Genomic DNA, 18427 nt, shown 5'->3' on the forward strand with positions numbered 1-18427 from the left:
CTCGCCTCTGTCAGATCCCAGTGAAAGGGTCTACAAAATCTACAAAACATTTAAACCCGTGGCAGCGTTAATCTTACAACAAACAGGAAAGCCAGCTATACTCCTTTTTTAACAGCAAGCATTTCTGCATCACCCTCCCTTAGAAATTCAAAAGCAGCAGTTCATGAAATTATTTTCTGCTGGCTTTGTATTTTTTCCAGATGCTGGACATCCGCTGTGCATCTGTTGCCCGCTGCACTCTTTACCATCTGAAGGGAGACAGGAGGACCAAGTGCTGCATATAAAGAGCATTCACACTGGTTTATCTAATTTGAAGAAAACTCTAATGAGTTCTTTGTGTTTTGTTTGCAGAACAGAGTGTTCTGGCAGTCCCTGCATGATACAGAGGATCTGCAAGCAGACAGCACGGTGCTGTTTACCCTGAAGAAGCGAGTGTGTGTGCTGGAAAGCGCTGACCGCTCTAATGGATCGCATGGAGCTGCAAAAAGTCAACATCGAACCTGATGGCCAGAGCAACAGTGGGGAAAGCCTCGAAGACAGCTACGCAGAGCCGGCTGATTCAGAAAAGGCTGCAATTAGGAGGTAAGAATTTACCTGTTTTGTTAAGGCTAGAGAGCAGTAATCAATAAACAAGCTTCACTAATGGCATCTGGGACATTTTCCCAGAGCACTGACCCTCCCTGCTCTGTGCTCTGGAGGACGGTGTGCCCAGAACAGCAAGGCAGCCCAGGTCCCCCCCTTGTCTGCCACCACCTGGACTGACATCTGCAGGCTCGCAACACAGAGAACCCCTTGGCAATTTCCAGCTACTCCAGTTGGATAGTACATGTGTAAATTAATACACTCTCAGAGCAGTTCAACCTGAGCACGCTGAGGGAGAACGCTTTCCAGGGCAAGGTAGGGAGGGCAGCAGGGAGAGCCCACCCTCAGGCATTCTAGCAGAACCCACCATAGCACTAGCACCTGCATGGCTGGAAAAAGTCATCTCAAAACGAGCCATCAGTCTCTAGCTCTCAGCTCACTGCACCCCTCAGCACCTCAACGCAGCAGTGGCAAGGCCCTTTGTTCCCCAGATGTGAAGCATGTGCTCAGCTTTAGCGTGTTGCTGGCAGTACATAATTCTGTTTTTCAACATCTGCAGTCAAATGTAACTTGAAGATTACTGAGTCTAAAACTTAATTCCAAATCAAAGCAAAGATCTACTAAACATGCCAAAAGAGAGTTTCCGCTGATGACAAAAGGCACTACTCAAATAAAATGTCTGTCATAAGCTCTAATATTTTCTTACTTTTCTTTGTGTTCAGTCCCCTTGCTAGTGATGATGCAGAAAGTCAAAAGTTCCTTACAAATGGATATCTGGATAAAAAGAAATTGGAAGACTATAATGAAGAATATGTAAGTTTTATTCATTTTTAATGAACAAATGAATGATTACAAAGTATATCTTACTGACCTGAATTTTTTCTGAAAGATTCAGTAAGCAAAATTACTTTGGAGCTCAGCCAGCGTAATTTTTGCTTTCAAAGAATTAACACATTTTCTAACAGTTACTGCAGCAAACCCTTTCTGTTGTCGTAATTACAAGTAAAACCGAGTCTTTCCTTCACAAGTAATCAGAAAAATTCCTCAGATTATACTTGAGCTTCAGTAACATCTCCATGTAATTTCAGCTGAGATGTGCAGACAGGGTGGGTTAGCATCCATTTTCCTGACAGGACATTTGGCTCAGAAGGACTTTGTTGTTCCTATGGCCAGGTAGATCTGTGCCTTAGTGCACGCACGCTTGTATTTCTAGTTTCCAGCATCTGTGTAAATGAACCGACCTCCAGCTGCATTGCTTTAAAGAAAGGACATTATTGTTTCAGCTTTATGATGCTGAACATTACATGGTCAGCACACCTCCAACTCCCTAGACAACTCCTCATGCAAGTGGAAGCGCAGCACCAGTTCCTGGGGGGTGCATGTGCACGTGCATCCCCTGCTCAGGATTTAATGTTAATTTTTAGTGAGTTCGATGAAATAAAAGGCATTATTTTATCAGTTGAATAACAGATTTTATTAATGAATGATCATATAAAATCAAGAATATTGTTTGTGTTTGTAAGTTAAGAGCCATGTTCCCTTCTTTTGCACTTGGTGTCAGTTGTAACTCACTCAGACACCATCCCCTCTCTCCTGGTTTTGTCCTCTTCCATTCTTCTGCATCCAATCCTAGGCACACAACGCTCCTTTCTTTCCTCCCCCAGACACACTTTTTGTTTCCCAAAGGAAAAAGCACATCCTACTTGGAGAAATATTCAATAATCTGTTGTATAAATCTTTTAGAAACTCTGAATTTTAAAAACCAATAATTGGGAAGTCTATTTGATAACAGCATGTATTTCCATAGAGGCTAGCCAACACAGCCAGTGTAACTGTGTCACCTTAGTTGCCTGTCAGGAATGTGGGCCTCCTCCTGACTGAGACAATGAAAGACTGGGAAGAGGCAAACACTAGCAGCACAGCTATCTTGGGAGTAAAGAGACTCCTTGTCATGGCTAGTGCCTCTGGGCGTGGGAGCCTTGAGAAAGCTCCCCCTCTAGGGATCAAGGGGAAAACCAGCAATGAGGATAATTAGCCAGTCATGCTTAGTAAAATGCAAGTGAACTGCCATTTTCTGTTCTTGCACCCAACAGCACAGGGGTAGAACTTCCTTTGGAATGTCCTCGTTCAACCTCAGCAATGCCATTATGGGCAGCGGCATCTTAGGTCTGTCCTATGCCATGGCCAACACAGGAATTATCCTTTTCATGTAAGTACATAGAAGGAGAAGCAAATAGTTTATAAGCAGGGGCCTGGAGCTGAAGTTTTTATGATTAGAGAGGTATGTTAAGCTTGGTTTGTTGGCTGAAGGTTCTCATAAGATCCTCTGTAATGAAAACATTTCAGCTTCACCACAAGGAGCCATCCACTGCTGAAAACCCTTCTATTTATTTAATATTTTAGACCTCCTTTGTATTAGGAACACAATTGTGAATTGATACTGTGCAATCAAAAAACAGAAGGAAAGAACAGTATACTACTGGTCCTAAAATATCAAGAGCAATCTTGCCAGTTCAGTATGGGAATCCAACAAGGGAATTAAATTACCCATAAATATATTTACATCATTCCAACTATCTAATCACTGTGTAGAAATGGAGGAAGAATATTCGATATAATCTGAAATGGCAGCATGCTTTGAGTGCAAAGGGGTTCACAGATTTAATGTTGCTGCTTCAAGTCTGTTTGTACTCAATGTGCCCAAATGACAGCACTGGTCTGTGACTGACAAGCAGTATCTACACAGAACGAGTTTTGATAGTAACATACAGCCATGGGAAGTTTTTTAATTGGTGGCTAACATGTGGCTCCTTTTAATGAGACAAGCTATCAAAAATTAATCTTGGTTTTCTTTTTTTAATAACTGGTTTTAATTTTAGCTGAAGCCTTAATTTTAGCCTCCCATGAGACTGAAATAAAGCTGATATTATGGTGTGGCAATAAGCCGCCATTTGTCATAACTGAAATCTAGCATGTTTTTATACAGCTTCTTGCCTGTGGGGACTGTGTAACTGTGACAGCAACAACATTCAAAATGTTACATGCAGCTTCTAGTTGCTAAGAAACGTTTCCTGTTTTGCCCATGTAATTTCTAACTGAAAATTAATTGTAGATTGAAATGCTGTTCTGTATAAGTGCTTCGTAATACCTGCATTCAACTGGTTTAGATACAGTATTTGCAGAGCAAAAAATGGAAGCCAGTTCTAAAATTGACTGCATCAGGGTCAGAAAAATGCAGGATTTTTTTTCCTCCAGCTTCTCTGAGCAGTTGTGCTAACTAGTATGTCCATAAATGATCACTGTAAAGAAAACTGTGATACGTTAAGCCTCACTAACAGGAGAAAAATACCTTTATAATATGTTTCTTTTGAAACTCTGTTCATTCTGACTGGTTGCTGAAATTCTGGTACAAGCCTATGACATTAGCTCTTTCGGCAGTGCTAAAGCAGGGGGTAATGCTAAAGCAAAAAACAAAGGCATGCCCACCCACAGCTCACTGTCTTTACTGTGCTATTTCCATATTTCCTGCATGAGAACATTCTCCGTTCTGGTAGAGGAAGGAGTTTTATTTAAAAGTGTAAACTTGTGTGTAGATATTGTTACCCCCACAGCATTTATCCACTTGCTTGAAGTTCCTCTGTTTTCACAGATCATGATGTTAGCGTTAGTGGGACAGAAAAATACCATCTACTGAATGGAAACTACTGGACATGAATTCTAATTTAGATCATGCTGGCAGCATTGTCTGAATTTTTGTAATTACTGTTCTCATGTTGCCCGAGTGCTTTCATGCTGGAAGGTGTTCTACAGGGTGAAGGCAAATAGAGGGCTCCTAAAACTCAGAAGCTCCCCCAAAGTTCCCATTACATCCTTCCCACGGGGGAAGTTTACAGTGGCATGGAGCCTGCACCAGAGCAACGCTTCTGCTGCACAGCATGATTTAGCAAGTGCGACCAGGAGGACTTTGGTTTACCCCACCTCATGTGTCAGGGCATGGGACCATGTCTCTGAATAGCATCTGTATGGGTGCCCCTGAACAAGGAGGATGCCATCTCAGCAGGATGCACTGTCACCTCAGACATGATCCCCCCTTGCCATATGAGCCCACAGCAGGAGACAACCCTGCCCACATGAAGGTGGTAGCACTGTCTGTCTTTCTTGAAGAGGGACACTTTACAGGAAATCATGATGGTCTGGTGGTGGCCGCCTGGCCCCAGGGCCTCTGTCTGGTCCTAGACTGTAACTCATTTAAGAACTTGGCTGTCAGTGTCTCCCATATCTGTACCAAGCCACATGTTCAGTGGAGTGGAAGGTGTGGGCACAGCCTCCTGTTAAGCCATGGAACAAAGTGCATCCATATTTTCTATCTCTGTCAATGTTACCATCGCATTCCCTTCCTCACCAGCATTCATGCAGGCTGATGACAAGGTGCTTATGGTGATAGGATATGCTGTCCACAGTGCTATGCCCTGAAAATGTCATACAAAGCTACATTTTTCACAAGCAGTTTACAAGAGGCAGGTAGCTGAAATCATGTAGGATGCACCTGTTGTGTGGAAGGAGCATGGCAGTAATCAGAATTACTGAATTCAGGCACGGGTGCCATCAAGCAGACTAAGGCTAGAAGACTCAGCTACCAGTGCTCCAAGAGCAGGTTTTCCAGTATTGTGCCATGCTTTAACATTATGCAAGATTTCTAATGTACTTACACAGCGGGCAGCTAACCTCCACTGCACAATGATACAGCAAAAGTCTAAAAGCAGTGACCAGGTAGGAAGTAGCATTAAAGTTGTCCTAGTCACAATTGGTTTTGTGTTTCATTTTTGTGGATTTTTTTGAAAGCTCTGATTAAGAGAGAGATGAAAATGAGAAGTCAGAGAGCAAGTAAGAGTCCAAAGACCAGATTCTTTCATAGAAACCTGTTTACTTTAGTAGGATCTTATTAAGATACAAGATTCTGTCCGTGTAGAATAGCACATAACTGGCACTTACTGGGCTTAAGTCTTCAGGGGCTTTTAGAATGTATAAGGTGCAACTGTACTCACAAGTAAGCTACAGGTGACGCTTAGCTCTGCATTTAGCACTAGGAGACCAAAGAACAAACTTGCTGAAGACTACTTACATGTTGAACTTCATGAGAATGAGCATGTGTATGTTCAAATCAACTGAGTGTCTCTGATGTCCTGCTTAGGATTCTGGTTTCTGCTTTGCCTTGCAGAGTTTTGCTGCTCAGCGTAGCAATATTGTCACTCTACTCGGTCCACCTTTTACTGAAGATATCAAAAGAAGGAGGTAGGATACTCAGGCTGTGATGGAAAGAGAGTCCCTACTGCATGCATGTATTTTACCTTGGAATGCAATTTATCATGTCCAATGTAATGGCCCATGTTTCTATTTTGGTTTTGGTTTTGTTCGGTTTTTTTTTTCAGGATCATTAATATATGAAAAACTGGGAGCAAAGGCATTTGGCTGGCCTGGGAAGTGGGGTGTTTTCATTTCAGTCACAATGCAGAATATTGGAGGTAAGAGACAAAAGTTTTCTGGCTTCCAGTGCTCTTCCTACAGAACACAAGTGCTTTGTTTCTCTTCTCTGTCTGGCTAAACGGCATCAGAGATGCGCCAGATACAGCATACATTGTATTTCAAAAAGGAAGGATATGAGGAATTCATCTCACTTTTTTTCAGCTACCTGACACTTCAGTGTTTGGTGAAAGACAGTTGCCTGAGATCTCTCCATGGCCAGTGAAGAGGCTTCAGTGATGGCTAAAGTGGCCTGACTGACTGTTCTCAAAAAACTGGCCATTTCTCTTTATTGAGTACAGCTAAGACTGTTCTTAGCATCTAGTTGAAGCATCTGCTTCAACTTTGAAATGATTAGTCTGACCTAAAAGGAACAGAGTTCTGACTTCTCCATAAAAGGCCCTTCAGTAGTTCATTTTTCAGCTGAATTCTCTCCTTGAAATAACAGTTGGGTTGTGTTACTCCCAAGATGTGTGTTTAAAGTAATTATTGAATGTATTCACTCACGAAGATGCTTCCTGTGAAATATCTATCAAGTAACCTCCATCCTTTCAGAACAGGAGACTTACCAATATCAACAGTAGTGGTAGACAGTACATTCATTCAACAAAGCTTTTTATCCTTTACTATCCCAGAAGAAGCCTTTTAGGAGGCCAAAGAACACCAGGTCTGAAACCACAGGGATGTGTATAATTTTTTGTAGACTCCTTAAGGAGAGGTAATGGAAATTTAAATTAAATGTGCCATTAGTCAGTTAAATTTGTGCAGGTTTTTTGGTAATTTCTCTATTGGAACTTACTATGTTTTGCAGATCTCCATCAACAGGTCATTACTGTCCTGTTACAGCAACTTTGCTACAAAAATAGAGGTAGTTCACGTCTCTCTACTGCAAAAGACTTTTATTTTGTTCGTAAAATATGTTATTCGATGGTATTCCTTTCCTTCCTCAAGCCTGCATATCAAATTGGTTGAATTCAGAAATGAAGTATGCTTCCCTATTAAGGAGGAATAGCTGTTCCTCTAGTCCTTGTCTAGATTGATCCATAGGCCTCCAGAGACCTCCCTGTGACAAACGTAAAACAAAAGAAAAAAGCATTACTTCCCGCAGTACATTTTAAATGAGATGTGTAGAAGTCCACTCTTACTTCAGGAATCTTGACAACTAGTTAATTTCTTTATATATATAGAAGATACTGGAAGAAAGAAGTTGAACGTATGAAGGATAAGGTAGCTGAAGAGATCTAGAGGAGGAAACAACTAAAGTTACTACAGAATGAGGATGGACAGCGTCCATTGGAAGAAAGACATAACAAAAAAGCAAAAAGAAGTTCAGAGGGATTTAAGTATGCTATAAATTCAGTAGTAACTGTATTGTATTCTAATACAGAATGCTAGATGTCATTCAGACCATGTTCATAACAATATAAAGGATTTGTTTATTGTCACACTGCTATTTAAACAAAACTCATTTCTCTACTTTAGCAAAAACTTTTCTTTTTTTTTTGGAACTAAAGTTTTCTCTGAAGGTGTTTGTTTTGGTTTGGTTTTTTTTCAGCAATGTCAAGCTACCTCTTTATTATTAAATACGAACTTCCTGAAGTCATCAAAGCATTTATGAAACTTGAGGAGAATTCTGGGTAGGTGCCTTTTCCCAGCCTGAACCTCAGAGGAAAATTTTTCACTTCAGTGTCAATGATGATTGTTTTTATTTTTATTCTTCCTCTTTAGAGAATGGTACCTTAATGGGAACTACCTCGTCATACTTGTAACAGTTGTTATTATTCTTCCCCTCTCCCTTCTAAAAAGTTTAGGTAAGCTTAATACCTTGCTTAAGCTTATTTCTTATTCCTGTTATGACTGTGAATTTATATGTAACTGAACTGTTCTGTTCTGTTTGTTTTTCTTGCTGCACAGGTTATCTTGGTTATACAAGTGGGTTTTCGCTGACCTGTATGGTTTTCTTTGTCGGTGTGGTAGGTGACTGTTTGGGTATTGTCTCCAGGCAAATACAGACTCTGTAAACCTTAAACACTGTTATTCTTACCATGACAATTTAATGGGGGTATTAGAATAGCACCTCCAAGTGAATCAAATCAACAACCTATTGCTTAATGAAGTCAGAATAAAAAAATCAGTTTAAAAAACACTTGAGAATAAAAAAATAGAGCAGAGACAGTGTAACAGCAAATATTTGCAGGAGAAACAGAAGTCGTAGCACTTGGTTTCCTGCTTCCTGTCTTTCTGAGTGTCTGTTTATACTTCTGTTGGAATACCATAGATGTGTAATCTCCTATAGTGGTACTCTTCTGATAACATTGTCTACTCTTTTGTAGGTAATCTTCAAGAAATCCCAAATACCCTGTCCTCTTCCCATCATGGACCAGGGGATTGAAAACTGGACCACCACCAATAGCACAGGGCCAATGTACCAGGTCATGTTATCAAATGAGTCACTCGGTTCTGGTGTGAATTTCATGATGGACAACACAGCCGGGCACTTTCCGAGCCTTGAGGAGCCAAAAGATGCCTCCCCAAAAAGCGGAGTAGAATACGAAGCACACAGTGACAACAGTGACAAGTGCCAGCCAAAATACTTTGTGTTCAACTCACGGGTAAGGGAGATTCTGTAGAATTTGTCTTTCACCACTTGTACCACAGCTACACTGCTGCCTGCCAAAAGTCAGAGGTACAGCCGTGACCATTCTTACTAATGGGAGCTTTATTTTACAGACTGCCTATGCAATACCCATCCTGGCATTTGCATTCGTATGCCACCCTGAGGTGCTACCAATATACAGTGAACTGAAAGAGTAAGGTTCTTAAATTTTGTCCAATACTTCCAGTTATCCAGTGATAGATAGAGAACAATTTCTACATGTTGTCCCTTGATTGCTGGTGTGTAAACACCCACATGATAATGATTTATTGCTTTCCATAGTAAGCAGATACTGGCTTTGCTTTGATCTTGTAGTCAGATATTGGTGACAGAGAACCACTGCATTGATCGATACTTACTTAGGAAAGGAGGAATCTGGACAGTCCTTCAAATGATCTGAAATAAACCAGGGAACTTGGTTGCACTGAAACAGATCATTCTGGTTTCTAATAGTATCTTAATGAGTTCTGTGCCTGGGTCAGTTGCTGCTTACTCTTAAAGTTTCTTGGGATGCCATTGGTTTGGGTGTCTTATGTAGGCTCTTCACTCAGCCTGCTTTACGTAACCAATATCCAAAATCAAATACACTTGCTTAAAACAGCGCAGAGTTGATAGTTGGGAAGGGCTAATGAAAGGCATTTGTTGAACAGCAAAAATTGCATTACACAAGGATGTGTTGGAAAACTCAAGGAGGCTAAGATCCATTACCTGCTGTTTCAGTAGGTTTAACCTCAAAAGCAATAAAAATTCTCATATGACTTGGGAAAATGCTTGCAGATTCTGTAAGATGAAGATTTTCTTTAACCAAATGATGTATGAAGAAAGGATTTGATTTGCAAGGGATTTTTGAACCTGCAGAACAGCCCTATGTAGATATAAGTGTATGTTCATATAGAGATGGCTGAAAGCTCTTGTCTATTATTATTAACAGACCTGTAATTCTAGTCACTCCATTTGTTTTAATCTAAAATACACCATTTGAGATTGACATTTAATAAATAATGATATACAAAATAACGTGGCACATTTTTATGTTGTCACTGAGAAAGCACTAGAAATGGAGTTCCAACACATTTTATAAATCTGTGCTGCTCTGCACAGAGTTGTAAAACATCAAGAACTCTATGTAACTGATATAGTTGCTATGAACTTACTATCCAGCGAGGGTATGTCAGAGGGCTAAGATACTTCAGAGCACTTCTTGTACAAGTAGAGGCTTAATAGGACTGTTACTCTCTTTCTTTCATACTTCAGTCGCTCCCGAAAGCGGATGCAGAATGTCTCAAATGTCTCCATCACTGGCATGCTTATCATGTATCTTCTGGCTGCCCTCTTTGGATACCTTACCTTCTATGGTAGGTCAAAACCCTGTCTCTGCAGAATTTTCTCTGACTTTTTAAAGCAGACAAGCTGGTTCTGTCGCAAAGGCTCGAGTATTAATGTATTTTCTGGGGGTTTGAATCCAAGTGTAAGCAACATTCAATTATAATACACAGTGTGTAACCTTCTGAATGAACGGTGGGACTTACCCAGCTGTCAGGCCACAAGTTCCTCACCTGTGAGAGACTCAGAGGCACCTACTAGGGTGCCTACTAGGGGGACTGGTTTTGTTTCCCTTGGCTTTGTGAACTCAGACAAGAAGCTGCTGTAAACTTGACTCTTGGCAAAGGCCAAGAGTACTAAAAATACTCTAGCGCTCAACAGTTTTACATGACACTATTAAGTGCTATCCAATCTGTCTTTGACGCCACTAGTTCAGCTTCATCTATGCTGAAAAACAGGTGCAAATCATTCTAGTGTAAAAAGAAATCTGGATGAGCTAGACTAACTGATAGGCAAACAGAGTAGTCCCTCTATTAGCGCACTATTGTGCAGACGCCACCTCTTTTTACCTTGTTAGTTCCTCCATAGAGCAGAGAAGTGAATGATACAGCACAATCTGCTCCCTACCACTGGGGCAAGAGGGCTCTGTTTGAGAGCTGGGACATCTGGGTGCAGGTCAGAAGGAGCTGTTACCAGTTCAGTGAGTTGTTTCATGTTCCATATCACAGAAATTATTTTTACTTCAGGTTCTGCATCCATTTAATGACTTTGTCAAAGTCATCTCAAAGATACCAGAGCAGAAAGCATCACCTCGGAGCTGTATTACCCTCATAGTCTCTGAATGATGGACTTGTATCAGTCAGGGTGGGAAAATTCCTTTCATGTCTAGCCCATAACATGTATCTAATGACAACAGCTGGGCTAAAGTTAACCTTACCTCGTATCTGGCTGCAGTGTAAAGATTCTTGTAAATGTGCAAGGTACTGCTTAAGTGATTTAACCCCTTTCTGTTTCCTTTTCGTAGGAGAAGTTGAAGATGAGCTCCTTCATACATACACTAAAGTGTACACCTTCGACACCCTCTTGCTGTCAGTTCGCCTGGCAGTGCTGGTGGCTGTAACCCTGACCGTGCCTCTTGTCCTTTTCCCCGTAAGTAACACGGCTGAAATCAGGACTAACCCATATACACTGGCGGAAGGTGCTCGGCACAGACAGATTTTAGCACTGAAGAAAAGTAAGCCTGAGCTTTTTATTTAGAGAGCTCTGTTTTCTCACACGCAGTTTGATGAGAGCATGGACCTTAGGCAGTTAGGGTTGCAAAATTCGAAAGACTGAAATAAATCAGTCTTTATAAATAAATCAGGAATGACTTCTCTGTCTCTCTCTTGCTCTTTCTGTACTATATTTATGAGAGCAGTGCTAAGTACCGAAGACTCGGAGATACACTGAAACTACTTACAAGGTTTCCTAATACAGACATAGGCACCTACTGTAGTATCCAAACTTAGGACAGACACATGAAGCTCAGATCACGCATTGTGCAGGACTCCCAGGCCAGGCTGCCAAAGTACGAGGACAGAGGCCCTTGTTCCCACCTTACATGCTTGAGTCTATGGACAGGTGAGGAAGCTAAATGCCAGAAGAAAGGGGCATATAGGACTCAGTTGCATAGTCAGTTGTCTGAGCAAATTTTGGAGCTTCTGTGTGCGCTTCACAGGGAAAAGCACAATAACCTCAGTAGCATGGACAGAAAGGCACAGCTAAACAATTTGCTTTGCAGAGGGACCAACCCCCTCAGGGATCAATCTCCCCCAGTGAGCAGAGCTACAGGCTCCTGAATGTATGAGACTGTCCCTCATGCCTTCCATGAGCTACCATGCAGCAAAGGAGAAAATAGCCAATCTTCACCATTTGGTTTTGGGAGGCTGGTGTACAGCATGTACAAACAAGCCCAGCATCATGCTGCTGGAGGGCTCCCAGCAAGCTGCATCACACCACAGTGTTCCCATGAGTAACCCTGGGGTCCTGTTGCTCCGCTGTCCTGGATGCAACACACACTCTGCATATGTACTGTTTCCAGGCTTGCTGACAAATGCCTAAGAGCAGTGATCCCTGTTCAGTGTTGTCTATTAAAAAAAAAAAGGGTTCAGGTATAAAACACCCAGGTGATGAGTCCTTGTAGCTTGGAGAGGTCCAGTGCTCTGCCTTAAACATTGTGTTCAGACCAGTGGCTAAATGTTTAAATTAGTCTTAACAAATTGATCAGTCTTCATGGGAAAAACAAGCTAAGGACATTGCAAAAGCCTCTGTCTGTCAGGTGTAGCATTTTGTATTTTTAGATTTCTGTATAGTCATTTTTATGTCTGAATAGTTAGCAGTTACATACCACAGTGCTGATTGCTCCATTAAAAGAACTGAGAAAATACCATTTGCTTGCAAACCAGAATATCAAAGAGTTTTGTACATTATATCAGGACAGCCAGCTTAACAGATCTTATTACTTCAAATAAGGAGTATAATTGTATCAAGTATTTTTTTTAATGAATCACTCCATTTGTATTTTCTTAGTCAGATTTTTTTTTAATTTTTAAAAAAAATTTATTGCATTGCCAGAAAAATAAATGAGGTATAGATCTATTTACCATTAGTCACGGTAAAACTTCAGTTTGATAGCTCCTTTTTAAGGACTGTATCACAGAAGGAATAATGCACAATATGCTGACAGTAAGTTCACAGGAATGCAGGCAGAAGTTTTTTTCTGTAATAAAGCTGTTTTACACCAACTCAAAAACTGGACAAAATATTTTCAATCTGCCTTCCTCTTCCTAATACTGGTTCACATCAACCTGAAAAACATGAAATACAAAACTCATGCTGTGTTTTCAAGTGATGTACTACACTGAGAGAATCCCATATATTTATTCAATTGCCAAACGCACGCAGAAGCGGTTATATGTTACTTTAAAACAACCAAACAGAAGTGTGTTTGGAGCTTTATTCAGTGTAGAAATATTTTTGTTCAGTGGTACTTGAGAATAACACTGTCTCCAGCCACCAAATGGATTTGCTTCTGACCTTTTTTCTACTTACCATCTTTCATGTTGTAAAAGCAAAAAAAATTCCATGAAGTGTGAGAAAGTCAGTGAAGCAAAAAAAGATCTCTGCAATAGCTTTTGGAATTATAATTTCCAAGTGGCATTGAAAAATATGCTTTTCTTTTCTGATATGTATATGTATATATTTAATTATTAAGTAAAACAATGGATTTATCCTTCAGAAAAGTAAGTGAAAGAATTCTTGTGGGATTTTCAGAGGGATCAGGTTCAGGAATACAGCAGTTCATATTTGACACATGCATTTTTTTTGCCTGATTAGTACTTATAGCGGGGGGTTCTTTGAGGATTTTTTTTGCTGATATTAGCATCTTTCAGTTGAACAGATTTCATGTCCCTGATTTTACACCCTATTTATTTAACTTTCTTTTACACTGCAAATATTTGAGTTTCTGCATTAAACTGTGAACCCAGTTCTCAAAAACCTACAACAGAGTGAGATTACGTTATGGGAATCAGAGACTGAAAACACATTTTTTCAGTCAGAATTTCTCACAGCAGAGGTAACTAACATAGATAATTTTTGTAAGTGAAAGGAAAGATAAACTAATTGTTGTTTTACTTTCCCTGCTGTTTTTCATCTTGCAGATCCGTTCATCTGTCAGTGCATTGCTGTTTCCCAAAAGGCCATTTAGCTGGATTAGACATTTCCTGATTGCAGCAGTAATTTTGGCTTTCAATAATCTGCTTGTAATTTTTGTCCCAACTATTAAAGACATTTTTGGATTTATCGGTAGGTTTCATAAATACTTTTGTTGACTCTTTTATCCTTTCTACAACATATTTAAATTCGTGAACTGAAGGGCAGTCTCTGTTTGGCTCTTACAGTAGAGTAACGTAAACACAAATTGAAGTTGAAGGGGATATAAGAATTCCCAAACAGCTGACAGACAAAGCTACAGGCTACCCAACTTTGTTGTTACTTTGCATGAGGCGCAAGGAATCCAATAATCCCAGTATAAAAACTGGTAAGGAATTCCCATTTTGACCAAAAGGGAATTTAATACGTGCAGGAGAGGGAAATCACCTTTGGTTTTCAAGCCACTAGAGCATGAAAAAAATGTATTGACTTCCAAACTGTTACACTAGAAAAAGGAGAAAAGTGACACATTTCTTTTGACATTAACAGTTCTCCCCCTTCCACTTTCTTTTGGTCAGATTTGGCCTCTGACCAAAGAGGTCCATGAAGAGCCTCCATGCTCTGAAGTGCTTGGGGGCTCAGGGATGCAGATGCCTTCAGGAAACATACCTCCATGGGGTTTCTGCAGCTGGTTCGCTCCTCCCTGCCTTTTATACCTGGGCCACCATGCTAGGCTCTGCTGAGCAGAGAGGAGTGGGCAGTTCTTAGGCACAGATCATCCACGCTCTTTTCAATACCTGCTTTCCAGGGTCATCCTGCCCTGGGAATGTCTAGTTGCCCTTGCTTCACCAGCTGACATGTAGACATCTCCACCACAGGCAGCCACACCACTTTGAAAAAATGCTTCCAGTAAAAAGTGTCTCTTCAGGCCCCAAGCACCCAAATCAGTGTTTGGACATCTACAGCTCTCTGTGAATGTTGTCTGCAGAGAGAGCCCTTTGTGCAGCTGGGCTCAGAAAGGCTGCTGCCTCCCCACAGGCTCTCTTTTGCTGGTGTACCACTCTGCTTTTCTGTCAAATGGTGCAGCACTCAGCTCTGCTTTCCCTTCCAGGAGCCTCTTCTGCTACACTGTTGATTTTCATCCTCCCTGCTGCCTTCTACCTGCAAATTGTTGAGAAGGAACCCCTGAGGTCTCCCCAGAAGATTGGGGTAAGACAACTGGGGGCAGTTACAAAAGGAAGGGTGGGAGGGTGTGTGCTTTCCACTCATCATTAATACTCAGGCCTCTGAATTGCAACATCTGGCACTTGCTCATAAATGGTAGTGTCTCACTCAAAATACAGGTTGGGCAGTGGGATTCAGCTGAGGCTTCACAAGACAAAGCCTTTAGTGTCCTACTGCACCTGACACTCACCTACATGTTCAGGATAAAGTGTGTCTTAAACCACTAGGAAAGGGGACTTACTTAATCCAACTTACGCTGTAGTTAACACCTGCATTTGCATAAATAGCATCAAGACAGTCTGTAAGAAGTTGTTGGTTCATCCTAGAGGACCAGCTGTGGATTAAGAGGAAGATTGAGGTCAAGGTTAAGAAGGAAGTTGTACTGCAGAGATAAGTAATAGCGAGCTCTCCTCTGAGACAGATCCATACACCTACAGGATATACATATGAAGGTCTATTGTTTATGCACAGCATATGTCTAAATGTCATACAGGACTGCCACTTCAATACCTTTCATCCTGAACATCAGTAGCTGTCTGCACATTTAACTGTCACTGAGGAAATGTTCTTTGAAAATGTCATCAGAAAAGTTACTAATGAAATACATATGTGGGCACATAATATAAACAGATGAGAATATCTAATCTATATATATGTTAACAAAAGACATGTAAGTTCAACTCATACATACTTCCATTATAAGAGAAGTTTATTATAATGAAATGATTTCTACAATGTCTTGTAGCAGTTATTACAGAAACACTGTGATTATTTTTTCATGCGTCTTTGCTCACTTTTCATGTTGCTTTGTGTTAGGCACATCTAGAATTTCACACCCTGCACTGAGATCACACAGAATATTCATTTTTATTTTACAAGATGAAATATTGTTAAGTGTGGACAGATTATGGTAAACTAAAGCTCCGCTTAAGCAAAGGGTGACTACAAACATCTGAATCACTTGAATATATACAAAGATGCTGTCAGATAAGAGATACAGGTTTACCTGTTTGTCTAATAAGGATCAAACAGATTAACTCTGAAGTCGTTCTTAATGTCAGAGACTACGATCATTTAAAAAATAGTCAATTTTTAAAGATTTTTAAAAAAAGTTGTTTCTCTGTTATATTTTTTATTATTGTTCATAGTACCAGAGTGGGTAGTTTTCAGATCTAGCTGTGTAAAGTCCATCTCTCTTGGACTGAAGTTCACACAGGACTAACTTTGATTCATGTAGCCCTGTATAACATTACTTGGGCTTTAGTCACAGCAGATAACCCAAACTTAGGTCCTGGGTATTACATTAGTGCAGATCCAGTGGGACAGTCTGTGAGCTACAGTCTGCTCAGTCACTTGCTTTATTAATAGAATTTAATTTTCCAATTGCAGGCTCTAATTTTCCTCATAGTTGGCATAATCTTCATGATTGTGAGTATGACTCTTATTGTAATGGACTGGATTTACAATCCCCCGAGCTCAAGACGTCATTGACCTGTGAAGACAACCAAGTGCTTTTTATAACACGAGTATTTGTATTGTGTGCTCCGAAGAATATCTAAATGAATTTGGGCAACAAGTCTAACACTCAGCTTTGTCAACTGGCTTGTAAAAGCTGTCATCTTTCAGATAGGCAGGTCAGTCTATCAGGCAGGGAAGAGTTTCTCTTGGACCTGGGCAGCCATTCCCATGATCATCTGATCAAAAACAAGGCACTGGGGTTTTCTGGCCATTGCCTTTCCAAGGCTCTAGGAACTCTGTTTACTATCATCATGGGAGATTTTGAAAGGAGTGACACCAAGCTATTTTTGAGGACTATGTCCAAAGTTATTTTGGTTTTGAAAATAGAAAGCATTCACCATACTTTTCATTTCACCTGGCGTCACCCCTTTCAAAATCTCCCATCATTCTGACTGACCTGCCTATCTGAAAGATGATGGCTTTGACAAGCCAGTGGACAAAGCTGAGCGTTGGATTTGTTGCCCAAATTCGTTGCCCTTAGCAGGTGACAGCTGTCATACAGAATAAAGCTTTCTGACAGAGATTCTGTGTTGGGGCACGTGCTTGAAGAACAGCAGAGTATTCTCATTTTGTTGTTAAAGTTGCCTGTGCTGGAAATACCAGTCATTTCTGCTGTAGGGGTTTTTTTTGTTGTTCAGTTCTTAGTTACTGTGTGAGCTTGCATCACTGAACAAGTTGTATCCTCCATAAAAACTTGTCTTCCACTCTCACAGGAATTTAAGGAGACCACAAGGTGTGGCAAAGCACCCTATCCAGTATTGTTCAGTATTTGTGTATTTGATAAATGTTCAGTGCAGGAAACTGTAATTTGTTATATATAAAAATGTATGTATTTATGTACATAATTTTTTGTTTTCCTCTAGTCATAAATATGTGGTATATGATTTTTGATTTTTTTTTTATGTATCATGTTGTTTTCATAGCCACACACTTAATATTGTTTTGGAGGAAACATGTTGAATTGTTGGGTTTGTAAAAGGTTCATTTTTATTCACCAGTGTTTGAAATATCCCTGTAGCAAGCCCTAACTGCTACCTGTGTAAAAACACATTCTTATGTTTACTACTTACGTTACAATAAATGGCAAGATGTTTTCCTGTTCAGAATGTTTAATGCATGTCTTAAAGTTTTGTGTTACCATTGTACACCACAGATTTGAATTACTTGCTCAGTTGCTGTGCCTCATCTTGTCTCTGCATACGTCAGCATTGAGCAGCATCCTGTATAGTTAAGTTATGCAAGGGTAACACCATTACTGACAATCTCAAGTGTATCCTGCTATACAGCTGTTCAAGACAGGAGGAAAAAAGGGTTGCATTCCATGTTACATTCATGCTTAATTAACAGTCAGATCATGAATTGGCCTGTGTTGTGGAGAGCTCACTACATATGCTCTCTGCACACAGCAGGGAAAATCAGCCGGAGCGGTCTTGCTGCCTCCTTAGCAGAGGGAACGAGTGGGAAGGTGCGACTTGGGTTTATCATGCTTTCACAAACGCAAGCTCATGTAATAGGAGTTTTCTTTATCTGACTTAGAAATCTGTTGAGTGCATGCCTGTGAATTCAGAAGGCTGTGAACACTCAAAAGTTGTTTCTGTTCCCACCTTCACACAAAATTCTGTTTGTGTGTGCGTGTGTGCGTGCGTGTGTATAAATTGTGTATACCTGGGGATTAACCGGAAAGGAATATCAAACATTTATTCCATGTCAAAGGCTACCTTTCTGAGCAGTATTATATGCTGACTTGAGTACTGTATCCTTAATGTACTGGGAAACACTTCCTCATGAATGCTACGTCTGGCTTTGTATTCTTTAAAGAAAATGGTGCCAATAATATTTTTCTCTATTTTAAGCAGACTAATACAAATAAAGTTGCTTTATTACTGAAGAGACATTTAACATGGACTAGAA

General features: G+C 40.4%; 1 protein-coding gene across 1 annotated transcript; it reads left to right on the top strand.

The window, feature by feature from the left end:
• Window positions 1-447: 447 nt before the first annotated feature.
• On the top strand, window positions 448-16489 carry SLC38A4 (solute carrier family 38 member 4; the record flags this gene model as incomplete). The annotated part of the gene is made up of 15 exons (XM_082280795.1): window positions 448-582; window positions 1305-1395; window positions 2676-2791; window positions 5801-5874; window positions 6012-6104; window positions 7658-7739; window positions 7831-7913; window positions 8017-8075; window positions 8436-8714; window positions 8833-8912; window positions 10013-10113; window positions 11106-11230; window positions 13783-13927; window positions 14886-14983; window positions 16388-16489. Exons 1-15 carry the CDS (start codon window positions 464-466, stop codon window positions 16487-16489), a joined length of 1647 nt encoding a protein of 548 aa, XP_082136921.1. The 5' UTR covers window positions 448-463.
• Between the last annotated feature and the right edge of the window lie 1938 nt (window positions 16490-18427).

Source organism: Coloeus monedula, assembly GCF_965178545.1.
Source record: "Coloeus monedula genome assembly, chromosome: 4".
NCBI classification, from domain to species: Eukaryota; Metazoa; Chordata; class Aves; order Passeriformes; family Corvidae; genus Coloeus; species Coloeus monedula.